The sequence below is a fragment of the Marmota monax genome, unplaced genomic scaffold, assembly GCF_021218885.2.
Source record: "Marmota monax isolate L192 unplaced genomic scaffold, Marmota_monax_Labrador192_F-V1.1 WCK01_AAM20220418_F8-fsc00038, whole genome shotgun sequence".
Taxonomy (NCBI): Eukaryota; Metazoa; Chordata; class Mammalia; order Rodentia; family Sciuridae; genus Marmota; species Marmota monax.
Genome location: NW_026692498.1, coordinates 7,247,329 through 7,271,865, shown reverse-complemented (window position 1 = coordinate 7,271,865; position 24,537 = coordinate 7,247,329). Strand labels below are relative to the sequence as shown.

General features: G+C 55.0%; 1 protein-coding gene across 2 annotated transcripts; it reads left to right on the top strand.

The window, feature by feature from the left end:
* Positions 1–1,054: 1,054 nt before the first annotated feature.
* Frmd8 (FERM domain containing 8) lies at positions 1,055–22,089 on the top strand. 2 transcript variants are annotated; one of them, XM_046445261.2, is made up of 11 exons: positions 1,055–1,214; positions 1,528–1,612; positions 3,298–3,465; positions 7,383–7,484; positions 7,782–7,840; positions 7,950–8,116; positions 11,117–11,344; positions 13,173–13,296; positions 14,125–14,268; positions 18,141–18,345; positions 20,310–22,089. In XM_046445261.2, exons 2-11 carry the CDS (start codon positions 1,528–1,530, stop codon positions 20,426–20,428), a joined length of 1,401 nt encoding a protein of 466 aa, XP_046301217.1. In that variant the 5' UTR covers positions 1,055–1,214; the 3' UTR covers positions 20,429–22,089. The 2 variants fall into 2 exon arrangements, with proteins under 2 accessions (XP_046301217.1, XP_046301218.1); XM_046445262.2 differs by lacking the exon at positions 3,298–3,465.
* Positions 22,090–24,537: the final 2,448 nt, after the last annotated feature.

Below are 24,537 nucleotides of genomic sequence, written 5' to 3'. Positions count from 1 at the left end.
ATAATTATTCTTTATATTACTAGTATAATACTAGTTATTAAGATAGGAATAAAAGAACTGGTGATTGCCCAGATTATGACTATCAGGTGACTTGCAAATACTCTGTGAATTGCAACCAATGAAAGTGGTGTAGCTTGTGAATTTATTACTATTTAATAAATTTTGACATAAATGTGTTTGGTCTATGTATTGACGTAGCTCACTCAGAACACCCACAATCCCTTTGGCTGATCCCCAAGCCCATTGTTGTCTCAGAACAAGTTCCTCTGACTTGGGCAGATGCCCATGGACTTGTTTTTCTCCCTGTGTTCTGCATCTCATACACACATACCCATGTTGCCAGGAAATGTTGGTGAGGTGAGTTGGCAGATAGGTGGTTTCACACCTGCCTCTTCAGAGCTCCAATGTCTGGGAATATCTCAAGGTCTCAGAGGCTGTGTGTCTCAGATAGCCAAGGCTCATGTGACTGTGCCCTGAAAAAACTGTGCCTGACCTCAGTTTTTGACATACACAAATAAATTGAGAATGAGAATGGAGTCCAAAGTCATTTTACAGATGAGCAAACAGAGGCCCAGAGGGGAAGGGACTTGACTGTCTCATGACCACCACCCTTTACGGCCAGAGGGCTCTGCGGTATAGGCCGCTGCCTGCAACACCTCTGCCCAGCGCTCAGTTGGCTGACCAGTCCACCCAAGCATCTTCATCTCTCAGGAGGGAGTGCGACCCCAAAGTCACAGGCGAATGGAGTGAACGCCTACACTCGCGCCCCCTCCCTTTCTTGAATCTTTACCACACCCTACTGCAGATCAATGGTCTGAGACTGCGGGTAGAGAAACTGGACTTGGGTCACTCGGGTTGGTGACCCTGCCGGTTCAAGTCGTGGTCACGCCTGGGGCGTGACCCACCCAGGGGCGTGGCGGGACCCCCGGGGAATCTGGGCATGCGCGGCCCGTGGGGGCGTGGTCCCTCTGGCGCCCGCAGAGAGCGTGCGCGGCGGCCTCAGGCTTCGATTGGCTCCCGCGGCCGGGGAGGCGGAGTCTGACTGCGGCGCTTCCTCCTACCGCAGCTTCCGAGGCGCAGCCCCAGGGGCGGGAACGCCTGCAGCAGCCCGGATACCGAGCGGTGGTAGGCTTAGGGGGCCCTGGAGCCGGAGCTGGGAGCCAGAGTCAGGGCTGAATCCTGGCCTGAGGCTGCGGGCTCTGCGACCCTGCGAGGTGAGAGCGCGGCCACTCCCTGGCTGGCCCCCGCCCCGGTTTGGGGCTCGCGGTGCTCTGCCTGGACATTCTGGCTAGCGAATTTCGACCCTCCGCCCCTGTCACTGCCTTGACTCCTTTCACCAGTCCCGATCTCCAGTCAGCCGAAGGGCACGCTCCACCTCCAGCCTGCACAGTTGGTTTCTGCCAGGCAGGTTGTTCAGCCTTGTAGACCCAGGCTAAGACCCCTTCTCTTACTCGTGAAGAGCTAAAGGAGACCCTCATTCCCCACCTCTGGACCCCCAGTAACTGCTGCTTCTCTTTCCCTTTGCAGATGGACGGGCCAGAAGGCAATGCTGGTCAGCCTGGCCCAGCTGAGAGGTCCCACCGGAGCAGCGTGTCTTCAGTGGGAGCCCGAGGTGGGTCCTTGCTCTGCTCCTCTCTCTGCACCCTCCAGGAGATGTGGCTCTGCCTTGTCTTTTTTACCAATCTTATGTTTTAAGATATCAGGTGTTTATGAGATGTGGCAAACTTAAACAAGCCAGAGGCAGAGCACCTGGGCTTTGTGACTAGCTTAGTGATCCAGTTGGTACTGTCCTTGAATTCCTGCTCTCCTCATTTATAGAACAGTCAAGTCTCACCTGGTTGTGAAATTCGAGTGGGAACATATGAATGAAAAGTGACACCTTCACTTTCTTTGTTCCTTTTCTTTCTCACAAACAGCCTTTCAAAGGCAGGGGTCATTATCTTCCTTTTATAGGGAGAAAACTAGACCCTAGAGAGGTTAAATCACAGGCTTTTGGAAACCTTCAGGTGATCATGATCTTGAGCTTCTCTTCATTGCCTCTGTTTTCCCTCCCTGTGAGTTGGAGCTGAACTTTTTTCCCTCCCTGTAAGTTGGAGGTGCCAGGAGATGATTTTTTGATCTCTCAAAGTAGCTGTAGAGACAGAAGAGACTGGGGATCCAAAAAGTACCTTCACAGTTGACTCTAAAGTATGCCCTTCCCTTTCACTGGCTTTCTTCATTTGATTCACAGCCAGTCTTTGAGGGAGGGATATTATCTCTGCTTTTGCAGATGGGTCAGCCAACACTCAAACTGACTAGCCAAAGTCAGCCAGTTAGCCCTAGAGAGCTGACAAGCACTGGAACCCTGGGGTGTGGGCCTCCAAGCTCAGTGTTCCTTTGCTGCCTGTGGTTCCAGGGATGGGAATTTGAATCTTGCTACCCTGCCAAGGGTCTCTCTTTGGCTTTATGCTCCCGATGGAAATCCCATAGCTTGTAACAAGGGAATGCTCAGCTCTTTGGGTTGTCCTTTCCTAGACTGCTTTTTTTTTCCCTCCCCTCTTGCAGCACTGAGGGCTGAACCCAGAGGCACTCTACCACCGAGCCACATCCTCAGCCCTTTTTAGTTTTTGAGACAGGGTCTCACTAAGTGGGTAAGGCTAGCCTTAAACTTGAGATCCTCTTGCCTTAATCTCCTGAGTCCCTGGGATTACAGGTGTGCACCACCACCACACCTGGCTCCCTAGCCTGCTTAAGGCTTTCTCCTGAAAGGCCACAGTACTGACCTCTGAGGCTTGAAGAGTCCTGAGGAAGCAGAGACATAGAACTTTCTTTGTCTTGGGGTGGCCTTAGGAATCCTCATTCCCTTCCTAGGCAAGACTCATTCTCTCTTTAGTCCAGGCTAAGGGAAACAGTGGGTCAGCATCCCTCCTCACTCCCAGCCTCATAGGCTAACTGCTGTGACCTCAGGATGAGTTCAGCTTATGTGCATAGTTCCTCACCTGTGGAATGTTCTTCAGGGCAGAAATGCAGCAGTGCTTGGGGTTGCCAGAGAGCTGGAGGCAGGGGTTTATCATGGCCAGCTCTAAGTTAAGGTGAGGTAAGGCTGGTATCAAGGCCACAGTGCTGGGTTTCTGGGTGGTTTGAGGGTCTCATGGAAGTCCTGATAGGCAGCACTCCTAACATGGTCTTTTGGAAAGATTGTTGAGGCTCTGTTTCAGGAGTGTAGCCTGGGTCACCCCCAAGGGGTGTAGGATTGTGAAGGGTGCCTGGTCAGCCAGGCTGTGGGCCTTAGCTGACCCTGCCTGGCTTCTATCACAGCTGCTGATGTACTGGTGTACCTGGCCGATGACACAGTGGTGCCCCTGGCTGTGGAGAACCTGCCCTCACTCAGTGCCCACGAGCTGCACCGGGCAGTCCGCGAAGTCCTGCAGCTCCCAGACATTGCCCTAGATGCCTTTGCACTCTGGCTTGTCTCCCCGCTGCTGGGTAAGGCTTGATGGTGAGCAGCCCTGGGCAGGAGGGTTGGAAGGGCACTGACTAGTGCTGCTTCGGGAACCTCTGGCTACTTACTACACATCAGGAGTGTGTCCTGGAGCTAGCTACCCCTTTGAGGATCCAGAGCCCTCGGGAGACTCCTGACTCCTTTATCCCCACTTTTATTTGGCTGGTGGCAGAGGAAAGGCCTGAACCAGGACTCTGGGGGAGGGAGGGAAGGGCTTCCTGTTCACTGAGCATACCTTTTGTGCCACAGCTAGGCCTCACTCTGAGAGCACAATTTCACATCCTGTGGCCTAGACCTGTTCTGCAGTGAGGAATTTGAGGTCTCCCAAAACAGAAGGGAGGTGCTGGTCCCTGGACTGTGTTCTGTTCCTTGGGGTTAGGGAAGAAAGTGAGGTGTAACCCAGGAAGCAGCTGCAGTGCTGATGTGGCCTTTGTCGAGGGTGGAAAGGACAGGAAGAGGAAGTACATGATTTCTCTGGACAGGGGTCTCAGCCCTGCCTGGTTTCTGACCCAGTGGCTATACACATCCTGCCCTTTCATATTGGGACCCCGGGGTGGGGTGGAAGTGGGGGCATTGGCCCTCCAGACCCTTACCCAGGAGTCCCTGGGTGAATAGGGTCCCTGGACCTGCTGCCTTGGACAGGAAGAAGGCCACAGGACAGAATGCCCCATGTCATCATCTGGGAAAGTAAATTGGTGCCAGGACCAGGCATGTTTCCTGAGCTTGAACATTCCCTTTGTTGTAGAGGAACAGGGTAGGGAGGTGACTAGTCCCACTAAGAGGGTGAGCAGGATAGCCTGAGTCCAGCCCCAGGCTACCGCCTCTCCTGAGGCCACTGGGGTTTGTGCCTGTCCCCCAGAGGGAGCATCCCAGTGAGTTTAAGTAGAAGAAAGGGAGCTCCCAGCACTCCCACCGCCACCCCCCGCCCCCGCCCGCTTCCTGCACAGCTGCTGCTCTAGGGCTGCCGCCTGCCCTCTTCCTGCTGACCCGTATCTGGCCATTGCACACCCAGCCCAGCTACCCCCCTTCACCCTCAGAGCTTCTGGTCAGGACGGGGCCCCTTGGCTGTATCTTTGGAAAGCTGGGGGTGGTGAGCCCGAGTGGGTATCCCGTGCCTGCCTTGGGAGGCTCCCAGTGCTGCTGCCAGGCAGATTGCTCCCCACTCCACTTCCTTCACCCCCTCCCTCATCACATTCCTTTCCCCAGTGGCAAGAACTGAATGGGCTGTCTGTGTGGCCTGGCCCATCCAGGGGGAGGATGGCTGAGGCCACTGCGGAGTCAACACCCACCTTGTTCCCAGGCTGGTTTTGGAGGGTGAATGCTACACTTCAGCTTTGCCTCAGGCCCCAGAACCTCTGAGCTCCCCCACAGCACACTGGTGAAACAGTAGCAGAGACCCCAGGGCTAGAGTTCCTGCAAGACGGGGATGGGGTACCGTCTGCAGGAGCCCCCTTGCACATTTTGGTAGAATTTGGCCTCCTAGATGCCACTGTTGTTGCATGGGGGCAGGGCTCCAGGGACTGTCAGTCTTATTTAGGTGACAACCTCCAGGCTTGAAGCCCATCTGGAAGTCTGAAACCATGGGGTTAGCATAGTCCTTTTCTGATAACGGGATCCTCTGAGTTTCCAGGACCTGTAGTGAAGACAGGAGGATGTCCCTGTCCCCAGGTCTCCCCTTCCCCACGTCTCCCCTTCCCCACAGTGTGTCCAGTGGACCCCAGCTAGTGGGTTACTTTGTTTATTCCATAAGAGGGCACAAAGCACTCTGACCCTGGGGAGTGTTCTGCATGCTGGGGGTACAGCAGGGAACCAGACTGATGGAGTCCCTACCTGCAATGAACTCGAAGTTGGTACTTTCAAGTTGAAAGTGTAGAGAAGAGAAGTTTGAAGAACAGAACTACTCCTGACTAACTCCTTTTGGCCTTGGCAGTCCCCATCCCTCTGAAAATGATCTTGATGCCCTCGCAGCCCTGACATCCTGTGAGTCTCCAGATAGAGCAGGAGGAGGGACTGATCAGGCAGGAAGGTGGCAAGAGAGCACTTCCAGGAGGGGAGAAAAACGCAACTGTTGAGGCAAATGGCATATTCTCCTGCTTGGGGAGTGTGTGGGGCATGACATATGGGTGAAACTAAGGATCTAAGCAGGAAATGAGGACTGTGGAGCCTCTGGGAATCTGGATCCGAAATGATGGGGTAAGAAAGGACTGGAGAAGCTGGATGGAGGGTTAGATGGAAGAACCTGGAGACGGAGGCCAATTTGGAGCTGTGCTCCTGTTTGAGATCAGGATCAGGGTTGGAGCTGGGTGTGGTGGCATGACCTGTAATCCCAGCTACTGGGGAGTCTGAGGCAAGAGGATTGCCAGTTTGAGGCCAGCCTGGGCAACTTAGCAAGACTCCGTCTCAAAATTTTAAGAAAGTTGGGCTAGGGTTGTGGGTCAGTGGTAGAGCGCTTGCCTAGCATGCGCTAGGCAATGTGTGAGGCATGTGTGAGCCACTGGGTTCGATCCTCAGCACTGCATAAAGACAAATAAATTGTGTCCATCTACAACTAAGAAATATTTTTTTAAAATTCTAGGAAAGTAAAAACCTGGGGATGTAGCTCAGTGGTAGAGTTTAAACCCTTGGGTTTAATCCCTAGTACCTGAAAAAAAAGAAAAAAGAGAGATCTGGGTCCAGGTGGAAGTTCCAAAAGGTCCAAAGAATGGAAATGAGGACTCTTGGCACTAGGCTGGCAGGACAAGGAACTCAGCCATCTGCGGGGAGGGGGAGGGGGAGAAGAAGGCCATGTGGGGCAGATGATAGAGGGCAGGTGAGTGACAGGTGTTTTGCTACTCCCCCTCCTGCATCCTCAGCAGACACTTCAGTTCACCTCTGAGTGAGCTTGGAACCCCTCACACCTCTCAAAGGGCAGCACCCCAGGTGGCACTCTGGCCTGTGAGCTGAAGATGCTTGTTCCCTGGTCCGAGGGGCTGAATCTTGGGCTGATAGCACAGAGGTTGAGGCGCTGTGAGTGAGTGTTCAGTCATTGTGCCAGTCCATGTTGGGGCCCTGTGTGCACAGGATCTACTCCTATCCACGTGTCACTCAGTCTAAAGCAGGCTGAGGCAGTGAGAGCTTGTCAGGTGGTGGAAAGTGCTGGAAAGGCAGGCAGATGAGGGCACAGATAGAAGGTTTTGAGGAGATGCTGCCTTAGTTAGGAGTCCAGGGCAGATGACCTTGAGCTAAGATCTGAGTTGTCCAGTCATGTACAGATCTGGGAGACAGGAATCCAAGGCAAGAAGAGCAGCAAGGACAGATTGTCCCCACGACAGTCAGCCTAGGAGTGTTCAGTGATTTAAGGCCTGTGTAGCAGGAACAGAGTGGAGGGGGCGTGGGAGGTAGCCAGGTGAGAGCCAGGCGGGAGCTGGGCAGCACCATCTTGTGTGCCGTGGAGGCGAAGGTGGAGCCTGGCAGTGGGGAGGCCCAGGCCCTGCCAAGGGCAGGGGAAGGCAGCTTCTCCAAACTTTGGGCCCTCATCTCCAGCCTCAGAGTCTGCTTCCTGGTAGTTCTGGGTCTCTCTGCATGCCCCCCCCCACCCAGCCCCTTCCATCCACCTCAGCCTGCCTGGGGCTGGAGTGAGCAGGGGTCGGCTGTCTCTGAAGCCCAGTACTCTTTGTGACTCTGGACAAGTCGCTTAACCTCTCTGAGCCCTGTTTTCTCTGAGGATGAAATGGACAATAGAGTTATTAGGGTAAACGCGTAAGAACCACTTGAATTGGTTCTGGACACTCTGTACCTACTCAGTTACTGATAGATGTGACTGTCCTTGTTGTTGCCATGAGTGGGCAGTTATGACGGGGGTGGGTGGGCACCATCAGCCTGCTCCTGAGGCTGCATGGATACCTCTCCTCTCATCCTGCAGAGGTGCAGCTGAAGCCCAAGCACCAGCCCTACAAGGTGGGCCGCCAGTGGCCCGAGCTGCTACTACGCTTCACTGACGCCCCAGACGACGATGTGGCCATGGGTCAGTGCTGCTTTGGGCAGGTGGAGTTGCCCTAGCTGAGGGCAGGCCCTGCATCTCCCCCAGGTTTGGGCAGCCACTCCTGACGGGAGATCAGGTGCCTAGGGGAGGCTGAATAAGGGCAGCTGGGATGCTTATCGGGCAAGGCGGTGAACTGTGTAGCCCTCTCTCAGGGCCCTTGGCACGAGGGTTTCGTAGTCAAGGTGGGTGAGATTGGGAGCTGGGCCTGAGCCAGTCACAGGGAAGGGCAGCGCTGGGCGGAGCAGGGTGGCTGGCCAGTGACACTGCTTCCCTCCCCAGATGAGCCTTCCCTGCAATTCCGAAGGAACGTGTTCTTCCCAAAGCGGCGGGAGCTCCAGGTGAGGCGTGAGCCCTGGAGAGTACCCAGTCCAGGCTGTGCCAGCTCCCCTTCTCCCTTCATGCCTTGCCCCAGCTGGCTGAGCAGTCCTCTGCCACACTGGCCCACAGATCCACGATGCGGAGGTTCTGCGGCTGCTGTATGAGGAGGCCAAGGGCAACGTGCTGACCGCTCGATATCCGTGTGATGTGGAGGACTGCGAGGTGCTTGGCGCCCTGGTGTGCCGTGTGCAGCTCGGGCCCTACCAGCCTGGCCAGCCTGCTGCCTGCACCCTGAGGTGAGGGCAGGTGACCCAAGGCAGGGGCACCTGGTAGGGGAAGTTGCCCCCACTTATGAGTGGTCATCGGTCCTGCAAGGTGGGGCACAGTCCTGGAGTTTGGAGGCCTCAGTCCTATCACACATGCTCACTGTGTGGCCTTGGGTGAGTTGCTCCACCTCTCTGAACCCCCTTTCCCTCATCTGGGCAGAGGAAACCTGGGTGAAGTGCTGCCTAAGAAGACTCCATAGCCCAAGAGGCCCTAGGAGAGTGTGAGGGCGGAGGCTGGCCTCTGGCTGAAGTCAGGAGGGAACTGGCCTTGTTCATTGAAGTCACAGCCAGGGACTAACCAATACTGATTCTCCAGTGGCCAGTAACAGTCCAGCTTAATTCCAAACCCAAGGAATGGAACCCCATTCCCCAGACACTCATCCAGCCAGCTGTGTGCTTCCCAACCTTCTCAGGGCTGCCTCTGCCATGTGATATGCAGGCCTTGGGGTGGGGGTGGTGGCAAGGACTGAGTCTGCCCTGGCAGCACACCAGGCCACGCCCTCCCCTCCACGGAGGATGCCGCTGAGGTTTAGAGATACTACCCTGTTACAGTGGATGAGGCAGGAGAGAGGTGTGCAGGACAGGGACCCTGTGCTGGGGCTGATGACTGGGGCCTGGCAAGGACTACCCCAGTCTCAGAGTTGACCTGGGGGGCTGTCAGCTGAGCTGGTCCAAGGCTGGTGGCTGTGGGGCCCAGGCCCTGGTAGTAGGCACATCTGTTCCTCTTGTAAGTGACAACAAACCCAGCTCAAACTGTTGGCACACCTGAGCCCTTGCTCAGGTCGCATTCAAGTATGGTCAAGGAGCCTCGGCCGAGCTCAGTGCCAGGGCTCAGCTGGGACCCTGCCCCGTTCTCACTCTCCTGGCCTAGCCTTCGTCCTCCTGCCCCTGCCAGCTCAGGCACACTCATGCCGTGGGCCCAGTGGTAACTTGCTCTTCCCTTGTGTGACCAGAGCCCGTGGACTCATTCTGGTGACTAGTGAGTTGGTCCCAGGTCCACCCAAAGGAAGCATCATGACGTGAGCAGCCCAGGTCCTTCCATAGGTCTCACCACAAACCCAACAAACCCCGTGAGCTGAGAGCAAGAAAGGCTTTCTCATGGCAAGTGGGAGCTGTTCCTGAATGAAGGGGTATAAGGGGACAGGTGACAAAATGTCCATAGCAGCCCTCTGGGGTCCCCTCCTCATGCCTGCTGGGCCTGGGCCTCCTTCCCTCTGCCCTTCTGCTGGAGCATCTGCCCCTGCCCTCATGGCCTGGGGTATTTGGGGCTCCAGAATCCTCAACAAGACCCCTGTGCTCTGGTGAAGATGGCAGCACAGTGAGATCTTTTAGCACTGACCTCAGCCTGGGCCCATGCCAGCGCCCCAGCCTTCTGTGTTCGTTGGGATTTGTGTCCGTGTTTCGTGTATAGGGAAGATGGAGCCCTGGAGCCTCGTAGACCAAGAGTTCTGACCTTAGTTTATTTTATTTATTTATTTTTTTGAAAGATAGAGAGAATTTTTTTTTTTTAATATTTATTTTTTTAGTTTTCAGCAGACACAATATCTCTGTATGTGGTGCTGAGGATCGAACCCGGGCCACACGCATGCCAGGCGAGCGCGCTACCGCTTGAGCCATATCCCCAGCCCCTGACCTTAGTTTATTGGAACAGCCAATCCATGGCCCCCAGAATCCTTGGGTGGCCTAAGATGCGGAAGTAATTGCATTTATGTCGAGATCTTTTCCTGCTTTGTGTGCGTGTGTGATGGGGCGCCCTATTATTCATGAACCTGATTCTAGGCTGGTGTTTTGGCATCTTTATCTGGCAGAAGAAAGCATCAGCCTCTTGCACAAGTTTTTGGTTAGAAAAGCTCCCAGTTCAGAAATGCCAGTCGTCCTTCCTTGTGACGCAGACATTGCTCTGAAACCTTCCTGCCGATCTGGTTCCCGATGGGGCCTGCTCTGGCTCTCTTCTTGGGTCCTAGCCTTCCTTTGTCCCTTCCTGCACACTTCGGTGCCTCCCAACTTCCTGTACTCACCTGACCCTGCGTGTCAGCGAGCCCCTCGCAGGACCCACTGGGACACCCTCCACAGAGCCTAGCACACCACGGTGTTCTCACTAGTGTACCTCCTCTCCTGGGGTGAGAATGGGCCTGGTGGACCCTGAATCTGTCCCTTCTGCCAGCTTGGTGGTGTTTCCTTGGGTCTCCTGGGTGGGGAGCTGGTGCTGAGGGGGAGGCAGGCAGGGCCTGCCGTGTGGAGGCTCTTCGCAGCATGGATGGTGCCACAGACTGGGACAGGACTCAAGGGACAGGCATGTGTCCAAGGGCTTCTGCTCGTGGCTACACGGGCTGGCTCCTAGAGCAGTAGGAAAGAGCAGGATCAGAGTGGATGAGACCTGGGCTGCCCTCAGGGGGCTCCCACTCCAATCCTGGGCCTGGGCCTGGAGTCTTACGTGTTTAGGGTGGCAGTAACTATCACTGGTGCCCGTGGTGGCAGTACCGTCCTCATTCTGCAGATGAAGCAGCACAAAGCAGAGAAGATACCTCTTGCCAGTTGGCAGCTGGTCAAGTCAGAGGCAGGTCCAACTCCAGAACCTGCCCTGTGGAGGGGCAGATCTGCCCCCCGCCATGGCGGGTATGCCTACCTGGGCCTCTTACCCAGTGGCTGGCTTGGAGGTCACTTCCTCTGGTCACTCTGTTTTTCTTACAGGGGAGAGCGCCCCCACCTGCACTTGACAGGAGCCCCTCCTGGCCAGGATGGGTTGGCCATTGAGCCAGGCTCAGCAGGCCCTAGCTGAAATGGAACAGTGGGGTTCCTTCTAGGGGTCCATGTCCAGGGCAGGGGAGAGCCCTGGTGAGCACATATGCCCTGTGGGTCCCCAACCAGGCACCAACCAAGCCCTTCCTTTCCCCCTGGGTGTGGCACCCACACCCTGAAGTCCTTGGCACCTCTGGTAGGGCCACCAGCACCCACTTCCTTCCTCCACAGAGAGAAGCTGGACTCCTTCCTCCCTGCCCATCTCTGCAAACGGGGCCACGGCTTCTTTGCTGCCTTCCGGGGCCGCAGTGCCAAGTCTGGGACGGGCGAGCAGGGCTTGCTGAACGCCTACCGCCAGGTCAAGGAAGCAGTCGGCAGCAGCGACAGCGGGCAGGAAGCCACCCTGGGCTCCCACTACCGTGCCTACCTCCTCAAGTGCCACGAGCTGCCCTTCTACGGGTGAGCAGCCTCTGCCCTGGCGCCCCTGCTCACAGCCCGGCAGGCTTGTCCAGGCAGCTGCCCGTGAGCCCCTGGAGCCCCAGCTGCTCCGTCCTTCCGTGAAGCGCGGTCTTGGCATGAGCGCTAGGCCTAAGCCGGGTACCTGTGCTCCCCGCTCCTGTCCCAGGCCAGGACACCTGGATGGCTCTCCTCCCACCTGCCACTGGCCTGGCCGAGCACCCGCACTCAGCTCTCTGGCTCACCCGGTCAACGTATCACAGATAGCTGCCGCGCACCTACTGCACGCTGGGCACTCTGCACTGAAGGGACCTCACGAGCCAGAGGCCCTGTGGTCCCTGCCTAGTGAAGCTCATGTGCGAGGCGGGGGAGAGAGGGGGTCACCTGCAGGCAGGCATGGCAGCCAGGCGAGTAGAGGAGGGTGTGGCGATGAACCACAGGCTTGGCACAGGCCCAGTGGTAATGACAGAGACCTGAGACAGACATAGTCAGGTCGGGATGATCCCTAGAGACCAAGCGCCGCATGCTACACTGCTGCAGCTTCGAGTCCTGTGCGCGTGCACTGTTGGGCTCGCCCTCGTCGTTGAGGCTGATGATGGACATCAGCCTAGCTGAGGTGGGACAGGTGGAAGAGGGAGGAGGGCTTCCACAGTTGGTTTTTTTTTTTTTCCTCTCACTGTGTGTTGGGGATGGAACCCAGGGCCTTGTGCATGCTAGCTAGGCAAGCACTCTACTAGCTCTACTACTAAGCTACACTTTACTTTTTAGGTACTGGGGACTGAACCCCGAGGCTCTTTATGACTGAATCACATCCCTAGCACTTTTTTTTTTTTTTTTTTTAGTTTTCGGCGGACACAACATTTTTGTTTGTATGTGGTGCTGAGGATCGAACCCGGGCCGCACCCCCGCACGCATGCCAGGCAAGCGTGCTACCGCTTGAGCCACATCCCCAGCCCCCTAGCACTTTTTATTTTGTATTTTGAGACAGGGTCTCACTAAGTTGCTTAGGATTTTGGTAAGTTACTGAGGCTGGCCTCAAACCTGTCCTCCTGCCTCAGCCTCCTGAGTTGCTGGGACTACAGACGTGTACCACTATGCCCAGCTCCCTTCTCAGCCTTTTTTCTTTCTTTCTTTGTCTGGTTTTTTGTTTTGTCTTGTTTTGGGTGGTGCTTGGGATCGAACCCAGGGCCTCACAAATGTTAGGCTATTTCTCTAACACCCCTTCTCAAGTCTTTTTTTTTTTTTTTAATATTTATTTTTTAGTTGGATACAATATCCTTTTTTATTATTTATTATTTATATGTGGTGCTGAGCATCAAACCCAGGCCTCCCACATGCTAGGCCAGCGCGCTCTCGCGCTCTGCGGCTGAGCCACAACCCCCCCCCCAACCTTCTCAGTCTTAAGCCTAGAAAGTTGTTACCGGGCCAGCCTTCACTTCTCTTTTGTCCCAGCAGGTCCTTGCTGCTCAAGCATCTTTGTCCTGGACAGTGGGCAACAGGGCTCTGTGGCTATTTCTAGTGATCTTAGCCTTGACCCCCAGGCCAAGTCCCAGGCTCCAGGCATTCCTGAACGCAGCTTGCTTTGTCCCCCTTCCTGGGTTCGTGCTCTCTCCTGTCTCTTCTGCCCTGTGCCACCCAGTCCCTTATGTCCTGCACTGCTGGCTTATATGCCACCACCCCCATGAAACCTCCCCTCACCCTGCTCAGTTCTTCCTCCTCCAGAGCAGGCTTCTGTTTAACCCAAACAGATTAAGCCATCTTAGAGCGCAGAGCGGTCCTCCCCAGTGTGCCAAGTGCTGGAAGGAGCGACTGACCTTCGTCTCCTCCCCAGCTGTGCCTTCTTCCATGGCGAGATTGACAAGCCAGCCCAGGGCTTTTTACACCGGGGCGGACGCAAGTCAGTAACTGTGGCCATCAGTCTGGAAGGCGTGCATGTCATCGACAGCAGGGAGAAGGTACGGCCTCCAGTGCCCTGGGGTGGGACCTTAGGCCACCTCTGTGGGTCAGAAGGGAGTGAGGGTCTTGCCCAGGCATTCCTAGTTCCCCTGGGCCTATTACAGTGAGTGGACTGTGCCTCCCGCTGGTCCCTGGAGGCCTGCTTCCTCAGGTCTGCTCTGGGTCAGCTGTTCTGCCTCAGGTACTGGGCTGCATGTGGCCAGAGCGGGGAGGAAGCTGCAGCAGGGATCTTCCCTTTGAGCTTAGGAAGTCAGGGTGCCTGGCTGCTCTGCTTGGCCAGTGGTGGAGTCCAGCTGCTGGCGTTCCAGAAAGACCCTACGGCTGGGAGCCCAGGGGGGGACCCAAGGCCCACTGTTTCCTGGTCGTGGCTGGCTTGCCTGTGTCTGCCAGTGTAGGCGTCTGTGCCAGCAGCTCTCCCTGTGCAGTGACAGCTTCCCTGCACTTGGGCACAAGTACCCTCCCAAACTGGCTGAAGAGTTTTGACTGACATCCCTTTGTCCCAGGCAAGGAGTCCAGCCCTTCCTGGCCGGCTGGTCTCATGGCAGAGACCTCCCTGTCCCACTGCCTCCTCCCCGAGGTGACTCAGCAGTCAGGGCCCTTGCCCCACGGGTGGGAGCCTGAGGAATAAGGTTCTCAGCCTCCCTGGACCCCAGCCCCCAGGAGCATGACGGATGCCGGCTCCCCTCCTTAGAGAAACACATGGAGGAGTTTAGACAGCCCAGAGAGACAAACACCCCAGCAGGAGTCCCCTCCAGGCTGAGGCTGAGTGGGACAGGGTGGGGTGGCCACTGCCAGGTGAGCAAGCCTCGCTCTCCCCCCCCCCCCAGCACGTCCTACTGGGCCTCAGCTTCCAGGAGCTGTCCTGGGACCACACCTCCCCCGAGGAGGAGGAGCCTGTGTTGTGGCTGGAGTTCGATGGGGACAGTGAGGGTGTGCCTGTCAACAAGCTGCTCAGGATCTACTCCAAGCAGGTAAGTGGGGAGCATGTAGTGGTGTCACCCCACAGGGCGGGCTCTGCTGGGCCGGGGCTGGCAGGGGAGGACTGCCCTGCAGCTCTCGCAGCCCGAGGTGGTGGCAGTGGCAGCTGCCCTTGGAGCAGCTGTTCCTTGAGGCTTTTGCAGTTCCGCATGAGCAGCTGCACTATCTTCTCCTGTGCTCAAGGCCCCATGAGGTCAGCGCTGTGGCTACTCCAGGTCTCAGATGAGGAGCACAGACATTAAGGTTCAGCCTTCAGTGAGCTTCTGTAGGTGGCCTGTCCATGTACCCGGCGAACCTTTGGCCCCAACCTCCATTCCCCTGCGCCTCCTCCCACCCTGGTTGTCGGATCCCTTGAGGGTTGTTCTTGCTCCTCCTCTCCTCTCTTGGCACGTAGACGAGTTCAGGGACTCCCATCTTTAAAAGCACATGTCCTCTCCCGCAGGTGGCATCGTAGGTCTTACCAAGAGGTGGGAAACAACCAGTGTTCCATCGGGGTGGATGGGTCAACCAGTTGGGCTCCACCCTTCAGTGTAACGGATGCAGCCTTCCGAGGCTGGTTCTCTGCACTGAGCGGCATGATTCTGAGGCTCATCCATACACTTGGTTCTCTTTGGGGGAGGGGGTGGTGCTGGGATGGAACCCAGTGCCTCCAGCCATGCTAGGCAAGCAAGCGCCCTAACACTGCCCAGCCCCTGTTCATTCCCCTTATTCTCAAGTGGGTTTCCATTGCCCGACGTACAGCAGTTCACCCTCTCACCCACTGGGGAGGTTTGGTTCCCAGTTTTTTGCTTTTATTAGTAAAGCTGCTCCAAACATTTATGTATAGGTTTTTATGTGGGCATAGGTCTCCTTTTGTATTAAAACCTGGGAGTGAGATTTCTGGGTTGTGTGATAAACACGATTAACTTTAGGACCTCCCAGAGTGGGTTCAGTGCCACATGCCTGTAATCTCTGCAGTTTGGGAGGCTGAGGCAAGAGGATTACAAGTTCAAAGCCAGTATTAGCAATTTAACAAGGCCCTAAGTTACCTAGTGAGACCCTATCTGAAAATAAAAAAAGAGCTGGGGATGTGGCTCAGTGGTTAGGCACCCCCATGTTCCCAGGTACAAGAAAACAAGTTAATGGACTTCAGATTTTCACAAAATCATGCTCAACCTACAGTTAAGTCTTGAAATTTTAGAACTTTGATTTGTTTGTTTTTGCTTTTTCAAAGTTGTTTGGGGACCAGCCATGGTGGTGTACACCTGTAATCACCAACTTGGAACACGGAGGCAGGAGGATCACAACTTGGCAAGACCCTGTCTCAAAAAAAAAAAAAATAAATTAAAAGGAGTAAGGATGTAGTTCAGCGGTCAAGCACTCCTGTGTTTAATCCCCAGTATGAAAACAAATTTATTTTGGCTATTTTAGTTCCTTTGCAATTTCAATATGAATTTTATTTTATTTTATTTATTTTATTTTTTTAGTTGTTGATTGACCTTTATTTATTTACTTATATGTGGTGCTGAGGATCAAACCCAGTGCCTCGCATGTGCTAGGTGAGTGCTCTACCGCTGAGCCACAACCCCAGCCTATTTATTTATTTTTAAATTGGGGGTTGGGATATAGCTCAGTTGGTAGAGTGCTTGCCTCACATGCACAAGGTGCTTGGTTCAATCCCCAGCACCACACACACACACACAAATTTGTTGTAAATAGACAGAATGTCTTTATTTTGTTTTATTTTTATGTTATGTGATGTTGAAGATTGTACCCAGGGCCTCACACATGCTAGGCAAGCGCTCTACCACTGAGCCATGGCCCCAGCCCTCCATATGAATTTTAGAATCAGCATGCTGATTTCTACCCTTCTCCTGTCTGCCCCCCTCGCCCCAAGAATACACTACCCGGGATTTGTTTTTGTTTTTTGGTACTGGGAATTGATCCCAAGAATCTACCAATGAGCTACATCTCTAGTTCTTTTAATTCTTATTTTTAAACAGGATCTTAATAGGTTGCCTTGAACTTGGGATCCTCCTGCCCCAGCCTCTCAAGTAGCTGGGCACCACCTGGATTTTGATTAAGATTGCATTGACAACTTTGGAGATAACTGACTGGCTTCAGTCTACTCATTTCTACTTTGGGGTGGGTGGGGGGTTCTGAGGATGGAACCCTGGACCTCATGTGTGCTAGGCAAGTGCTGTACCACTGAGCCACACCCCCAGCCCCCACTTATTTCTGTATCTCCCCCATTGAATTGTCTTTGGTTTCTTTCATTAGCATTTTGTTAGCTTTATGCCCTTTTCTTTCCATTTTTTGCCCTCTGCTCTGTGTCTGGTAGTACTCTTGCCATTTTGATTTCCAGTCATTCACTGTGGCACATGGACGGCAGCCGTGTATTCTGCAGCCTTGTTCAGCTCACTCACCTAGTCTGGTGGTATTCCTGCAGGCCATTATATTGTTTGTGAATGGGGACAATTAGAGTTGTCACCTTCTGATTTGTCTGCCTGTCGCTTGTCCTGCCTGGTGTTCACAGACTGAGCGGACATCCCAGCCTGCCCTGGTCTGTGGGAAGACCTGGTTTTGCCCAATGTGAGAGCGGCCTTAGCTGTAGGCTCCTCCCAGCCCCTTCATGGGGCCGAGGAGCCTGCGTGCTGGTCATCCCCAGGGCCTGGAGAGTGCAGTTCTGTGAAGGGGTGTTGTAAATGGGGGTTGCATTGTGACCCCCCAAGCATTAAGCTCTGCCTCAGCTCTTGTTCCAAGGAGCTTAGGGTGCTCCTCATTGTGTTTGCAGTTCATGTAGGACTGTCCCCCCCAGCTGCCACCTGTGCACAAGCCCACTGCCCGCTCTTGGACAGTGAGAGAAGAAGGACCCTGTGGACATGCCCAGAGGGCAGTGCGGAAACTAGGCCTCAGCTGCTGCTCTTCCTCTGGGGCCAGGGAACTGCCCACTCTCCCACTCCTCCCGAGGGCACGCTGTGCTGTTGCTGAGGCCTCAGGCCACACTGGGGATAGTTGGGCTGGACCAGTACAGGGACTACCAGCAGGTACCCAGCCCATCTCCACAATCAGTTCTTGGTCCTGGGGGCCTCTCCTCGGAAGCACAAGAGCTTGACTCCCCCTGCCATTTCCCAGTCCCTGCAGCAACACCTGGCTCACAGTAGATGCTCAAAGGGGTGCCACCCTTGGACAGCCTTCTGTCTGTGACACCCTGAGAATCCGAGGTCTCTGTATTGTGTCCAGCTATGGCCGCAGACATCTGGCTACCTCACCTTTTATGTCAGTGTGCATTCTGTTTTTAAATCTATTAGAAGATGTCACTTTTGAAGAATGTGCTCAGAGGGAGCCACCCCCCACCAGTGACAACACCCCACTTCCCCAGGCCTGCAGGTGCTCCCAGCCAGCACACAGTGGCTTTCTGTAGCCGAGCGCCCCCTCCCTTCCTCACCCTCTCTGGAGCTGCTGAGTTTCTGGAAGCCCAGCCGGGCTTCTCCTCCTGCTCCAGCCCACAGAGGCAGCCTTCCCAGGCTGTGCCTTCTGACTGGAATGTTCTTTCTTTTCCACATCACCTCCCAGACCAGGGGACCCTGCCTCAGCCTCCTGAGTCACTGGGATTACAGGTGTGTGTCACCATGCCCAGTGCACCCGGCCTCACCTCTGGAGTCTTCATGTGGGACACCTCTCCTGCCCCCTGGTCCCCAGAGCACCCACTGCAGCCCTCCTTCCTGCCTTGGGAATGGTGTGGTTCCTAAGTCCTCCCACCTCCTCGCCACTGCCCCCACCCTCCAAGAGGGCAGGGCCTTGGGTCTGTATATCTGATGTCACTTAGCCATGGCCATGGCAAGGCTGGGCCACAAGCCTCCCGCTGGCCCTGTTCCTCTCCCAGGCCGAGCTGATGAGTGGCCTCATTGAGTACTGCATCGAGCTGAACCTGGCCTCAGAGCCCGCTGCTCCCCAGGAGAGCACATCCGTCCCCCGCTCGGCCGCGGGGCCCTCACCACCTCCCACTCAGCGCCCCAAGCTGCGGAGGCAGGGCAGCGTGGTGTGCAGCCGGATCCAGCATCTCTCCACCATTGACTACGTGGAGGACGGTGAGCCACCCATCACATCCACGCACGCACACTCATGCATGCCCCGGGGACTCCATGGGTGGAAAGCTCTGGAGCCATGGGTTAGCCTGCGTGCACTGCCACACCTAGGTTCTTTGTACATCTTGGTAGCACTTAAATTTCTTTCTTTCTTTCTTTCTTTTTTTTTGTTACTGGGATTGAACTTGGGCACTCGACCACTGAGCCACATCCCCAGTGACAGGGTCTCACTGAGTTGCTTAGCATACCACCATTGCTAAGGCTGGCTTTGAACTCGGGATCCTCCTGACTCAGCCTCCCCAGCCACTGGGATTACAGGTGGGCACCACCATGACTAGTCCCAGCCCTTGTTTTATTTTATTTATTTATTTATTTATTTATTTATTTTTAGAGAGAGAGAGAATCTTTTTTGTAGATGGACACAACACAATGCCTTTATTTTTATGTGGTGCTGAGGATCGAACCCGGGTCTCGCGTGTGCTAGGGACTTTTCTTATTTTTTGAGAAAAGTTCTAAGTTGCTTAGGGCCGTGCTAAGTTGCTGAGGTGGCTTTGAACTCGGATCATCCTGCCTCAGCCTCCTGAGTTGCTGGGATTTCAGGTGTGCATCACCATGCCCAGTGCATTTAAATTTTTTAATGTGAAGCCAGGCATAGTGGTGCACACCTTAATCCCAGCATTTTAGGAGGCAGGAGGCCAGCTTCAGCAACTTAGGGAGACCCTGTCCCAAAATAAAATTAAAAGGGCTGGGGACATAGCTCAGTGACAGAGTGCCCCTAGTTTAATCCTTAGCACCAGAAAAAAAATTTTTCTTTTTTTTTAACCAAGAAGCATGTTATTTTGGTCTTATTTCCAGCCAGTTATTATAGACAACTTACCTATAACTGATTTCTTCCTTGGATTCTGAACTGTCTCCTAAGAGTAAATTCCTGGGAGTGGACTTACTGGGTCCGAGGGTGTGCAGGGTAAGGCTTTGGATACCTGCCACCTTCCAGAGAGGCTGTGCCCATCCGTGCCCTCCCATCAGAGACAGGAGCCCTCTCCACCTTCACCCTTCACCTCCAAGGCCATGTCTGCCTTGGAGAGAACTCTTGGTGTCTGAGTACCAGTGAAATCGGAGCATTTTCATGCACCTGTACACATGTATATTTCCTTCATGAATGACTGTTCATTTCTTTTGCCCATTTTTGTTCTGTTGCTTTTTTTTTAACCTCTTGAGATCAGTGGACCCTGGGCTCTGACTCCAGCTCTGCAAAAACAAAACAATGAACATCTTACACGAATAGGGGATGTGTAACAACTAGAGTTTGATGTTATTGTTAACGAAAGCTCACACTTCATTCTGATTTCCTTGGTTTTTGCCTAATGGCCTTCTGTCCCAGGGTCCTAGCCAAGAGACATCACAATTAGTTGTCTCCTTAGGCTTCTCTTGGCTGTGACAGTTTCTCAGACTTTCCTTATTTGGTGACCCCGACTGTGTCATACCAGTTGAGGCTTTGGTAGAAAGCCCGTGCTGGGGTTGGTCTGTCGCCTGGGCTCGTGAGTTCTGGGGGAGGAAGACCACAGAGGCCAGTGCCGTCTGTATCGCTGTCAGAGGTGCCCACGGTCTGCGTGCGGCTAGCCGTCGACCTTGATCACCTAGCTTGACGTCAGTAACTTGAGAGAATTCTTTGTTTCCTGGGATTGTCTTTAGTCACTTGTGTCCGTGGCAGGAATTTGGCTTCTTTGGTCAGTTGAAAAGGTTTACGGCAGGTTCCTCGGACAGCTCTGCTGGCCCATGATAAAGCACAGGGCCACTGCCTGGGATTTGGAGCCACGTGTCCCCCCTCATCCTGTTACCTGTGGTAGAGCTGGAGGGTGGATGGGTCTAAAATGGGCGCTCAGTCCAGACAGGCCCCAAGAGAGCTGTCCACTGGAGACAGACACGGCTTCCTGGGGCCTCAGCACGTGCCTCTGGCTTCCCCACAGGCAGGGGCATCAAGCGGGTGAAGCCGAAGCGCACCACGTCCTTCTTCAGCCGGCAGCTCTCCACGAGCCAGGGCAGCTACACCGTGGTGCAGCCCACCGACAGCCCGGAGCAGGGCTGAGGGCAGCCGTCCTCCCAGGCCAGGGCCAGGCCAAGTCGTCTCCAGAGCTGAGCGTGTGGCGGAAGCCACCTTGGCCATTCAGGGCCTGCTGTGTCAGACCGTGGAGAGGTGGTTTCTGTGCCTGGGATCGTACTGGACTGCAGCGCTGGCCAGCGGCCTCCCGCAGGTCCCTATAACAACCTGCCCTCCCTTGCCTGCACTCTGGCCTCAGCTGCTGTCTCAGGACCACCTGATGGGGCCCCAGCTGCCCCCTGGTACCCCAGACACACCTTCATGCCCATCTCAAGGTGGACAGTGTCCTCTGCTCTGAAAGTACTGCTGGCAGCTTTGAGGGCCGAGGATCAGGGCTGGACCTGCAGGTTCAGTGTGCCTTTGATTTTCCCCTGGACTTGGGTGACCATGTCTGGCATTCCTTCTGCGGCATTCCACCCACACCACAGGGTGGGCTGGCACTCTGAGGAAGTGGGAGGGCCTCCTGGGACTGGACCATGCCGAAGAAGGTGAGGTCCCCCTGGCACCCCTGCCTGGCTGAATGGGACTGGCAGGGTGCCCCCTGCACTCAGGTGACCCTGTGGGCACACAGGATACTAAGCAGAAGGAAAGTGCCTTTTTGTTAGTCTTTAATGTCACTGCTGGGAAGTGGCTGGCTTGTCCAGCAAGCCCACCAGACCCACACTCCACACTGGGAAAATCTCCTGAAAGCCCTCTGTCACTCTCCTAGGCCCAGGCCGTTCCCCCACCCCAGGGCCAGGCGTCTGCGGCAGGTGGGGTCCCCCTCCCCTGCTTTGGTGAAGCCTGTGAACCTTGACAGCACCAGGAGGCGCCCTCTGCTCCTCAGAGCTAAGAGTGCCTTCAGCAATGCTGGGGTTCCCTGGGGGACAGTCCCTACAGGAGACCTGCTAGCTGGTCTCTTCCCCTCCAAGGACATTGACAAGGGGACTTGGATACAGGTGCTGCCTGCTGTCCCAGTTTTGTCCTCCTGGCAACAGTGGCTTTGTGATGGGAATTATCTAGGAGGAGCCAGGCTCTAGAGGGAGGGCTTTCCGGGCCCTTGGGCTTGTCTGTGGTCTGTGGCTCTCAGTGCCAGGAGAGCAGGCCTGGGTGGCACAGGGCTTGCTCTGCAGTCCCTTCCCAGGGGAGAGCGGGGAAGTACACACCTCTCGTGCTACAAAAATGAGATCCGCTCACCTCCCTTGGTAGCTTGTGAGGCCCCAGATGTTTCAAGGCGGTTCTGCCTCCCACAGCAGGGACATTATTGTCTTAGTGAATAAGTGGAGAGAGGAGGCCTGGGAGGCTTCTTCAGCCTCTTGGGGTGTCCCTGCTGCGGGACAGCATGAGCTGCTGTGTCCTGCTGCCCCTCCTGGAGTCATGTGACCTCCTGGAGCTGCCAGCTGTCCCTCAGCTCCAGCCCTCTGGTCACTTGGGGCCCACTGACTGTCACTGCACTGTATTCTTATCTGATGGCCGAGGGGCATGGCCGGTGTGCATCCGGGTGCAAACACTGCATGTTTCCCTTCAGCCTTTCTCACTTCCTAAGCATCCATTGTGCCTTAACCTTCTCTGCCTGCCCTTTGGGACAAAGCAGTATTCTACTAAATGTCCTCCGAATGTCCTCATTCTTTTGTATCATGTGACTTATTAATAAACCCATTTCTAGCAAACTTTGGAGTGGTTTATGAAATACTGAGGGTGTGTTATTGCAGCCTGGGACTTGATTGCCCGCTGCCTGTTTGGTTTTTACTAAGTACGTGTCAAGCCCTCAGGGCTGCCCCACCAGCCCTGGTGGTCCACTGGCGCCCCCAGGGAAGGGTGATTCAGGTGGGCTCTGCAGAGTCCCATACCCTCCCTTGGGCTCCTTGTGTCCTGGGCCTAGCCAGAGGCCATTTGTTCCCCTGAGATCCTGTTAGCAGCACCCAGTTTGGAGGGCAGGGACAGTGTCACACCCACCCTGGAGCACAGTGGGCCTTGCAGGAGGCTGCCACAGCAGTGACACAGGCTCCTCCAACAGGAAGGGGCCCTAGAGATGGGGGGCACGGCACGTGCTCCCACAGCAGTGTGGTTCTGGGACTGGGGCTGTCTCCTGGACATTCCTGACAGTGAATGGTGCCTTGTGCACTGTGTGGCCTCTGCCTGATCCAGACACAGGATGCCATGACCACAGGTACAGCATGAGGCTCTGAGTTGGGTCTGTTTCTTGAATTTTCAGTTGGAAATAATAACGGTGCCCACCTCGAAGGGTTGTCGGGCACTTTAGTGCTGGCATGGGTGGGCGGGCAGCAGGGGTCAACTCTTTCACATTTCAGTTCTGTGGGAGGCTGGGAAGGAGAAGAGGGCCATAGGAGCAGCCCAGGCCATTGGTAACATGGTGTATGACCCCAGACCTGCTGTGTCCCACCCCCAGTGTCACTTCTGTGAACAATCACTACAGTCTTAATGGCTTACACCAGAACATCCAGGATCTCGCAGTTCTGCAGGTGAGAAATTCAGCATGGTCACGAGGGACTGGACTGACTCCCGAGGCTCCAGAAAACAGTCTTGGCCAGCTCCTGAGGCCACTGTATTTCTTGGGTGCTGACCCCTTTCTCATTAGCCGTCAAGGCTAATGACAGCTGAGTCCTCACGTCACACATGTTAAACATCCACCCTCTCATGTCTTCCTCCATCTGTTCTGGTCCCTCTTCAGCCTGTAAGGACCCTGTGATGACATTGGATCAATTTAAATAATCCAAGATAATCCTCCTGTTGAAGTCAGCTGATACCTGCTGTAGTGGCACATACCTATAATCCTAGGTACTCTGGAGGCTGAGGCAGGAGGACCACAGGTTGGAGGCCAGCCTCAGTAACTTAGACTTTATCTCAAAAAGGACTGGAGATACAGTTCAGTAATAAAGCACCCCTGGATTCCTGGGTTTGATCCCCAGTGCTGGGTGGAAAAAAAAAAAAAGGTATGTGTCAGGCCCCACAAGTCCTGGCTTGGCCTCTGCCTAGTAAATACACTGAATCCATTTGTTTCTAGAACAGACTTGCCTTCTCCTGCCTGGGGACCAGGTGTCCTCTTCTTCCCTCCCTGCCTTGGCTTCCTAGCGCACCCCGGCCCATAGCCCCTTGACCCTCCCCAAAACCTGAACCTGTCAGGTAGACCCCTGTCCGCCCTCCATGCTTGCAGGGCCAAGACCCTGTTCATTGTCTCACAGCCTCACTGCTGTGTGGCCTTGGGTGAGTCACATCATCTTCCTGGGACTCCTTTTCCTCATCTCTAAGATGGGAGCAGTCGTCCTAGCTGCTTCCCCATTGCCGTGTGTGCGGGGCGACGGGAAGTGCTCAGGAGGAATGATGGTTCCCTCCCCATAATGCCATTCCATTCCCGGCTTCCCTAGTTTCCTAGGGCTGCCCTCATAAAGTCCCACTTACTGGATGGCTCAACAGGACAGAAATTAAGTCACAGTTCCAGAGGTCAGAATCCCATAAGCAAGATGCTAGTTAGAGGTGACCTGTGTGGGTTGGTGCTAGAGCACTTGCCTAGCACGTGTGAGGCTCTGGATCCCATCCCCAGCATCCCCACCCCAAAAAGGTGTGGACAGGGGCCTCTTCAGTTCCTGGTCCCCTTCCTGGGCTTGTGTAGTCTCTGCTTTTGAGGTCATAAGGCATTTGGGGGGTTGCGGGGAGGGGGTTGAACTCAAGAGCATTCTACCACCAAGCTACATCCTCAGCCCTTGTTAGTTTTTATTTTGAGATAGTCTCACTAAGTCGCCCAGGCTGGCCTGGGGCTTGCAATCCTCCTGCCTCAGCCTCCTGTCCTGAGTTACAGGAGTGTGCCCCCAAGCCCAAGCCCTACTGGCTGCGTTTCCCCTGTGTTCCCACTTGCATCTATACACACATGCAGCACGTGACAGAGGAGCAGGCCCCACCCAACACAAGACAACCAGGAACGGTAATGGACAAGGAGAGGGTTGGGGATGAAAGAAGGCTTCCTGGAGGAGCCCTCCAGGCTCAGCAAGGTGGAGGTAAAGGCACAAACCGAGAGGGCTTTAGGAAAGCCTGGGCTGTGACCTTGGAGCCTGACACTGACCGCCTGACTCAGGGGAGGAGCAGACCCCGGGACAGACTCA

Coding starts and splice junctions, on each gene's coding strand:
- Frmd8 (XM_046445261.2), top strand. CDS start 1,528: ATGGACGGGCCAGAAGGCAATGCTGGTCAGCCTGGCCCAGCTGAGAGG. Junction 8,117..11,116: donor CCTGCTGCCTGCACCCTGAG/GTGAGGGCAGGT, acceptor CTTCCTCCACAG/AGAGAAGCTGGACTCCTTCC. Junction 14,269..18,140: donor TCAGGATCTACTCCAAGCAG/GTAAGTGGGGAG, acceptor TTCCTCTCCCAG/GCCGAGCTGATGAGTGGCCT.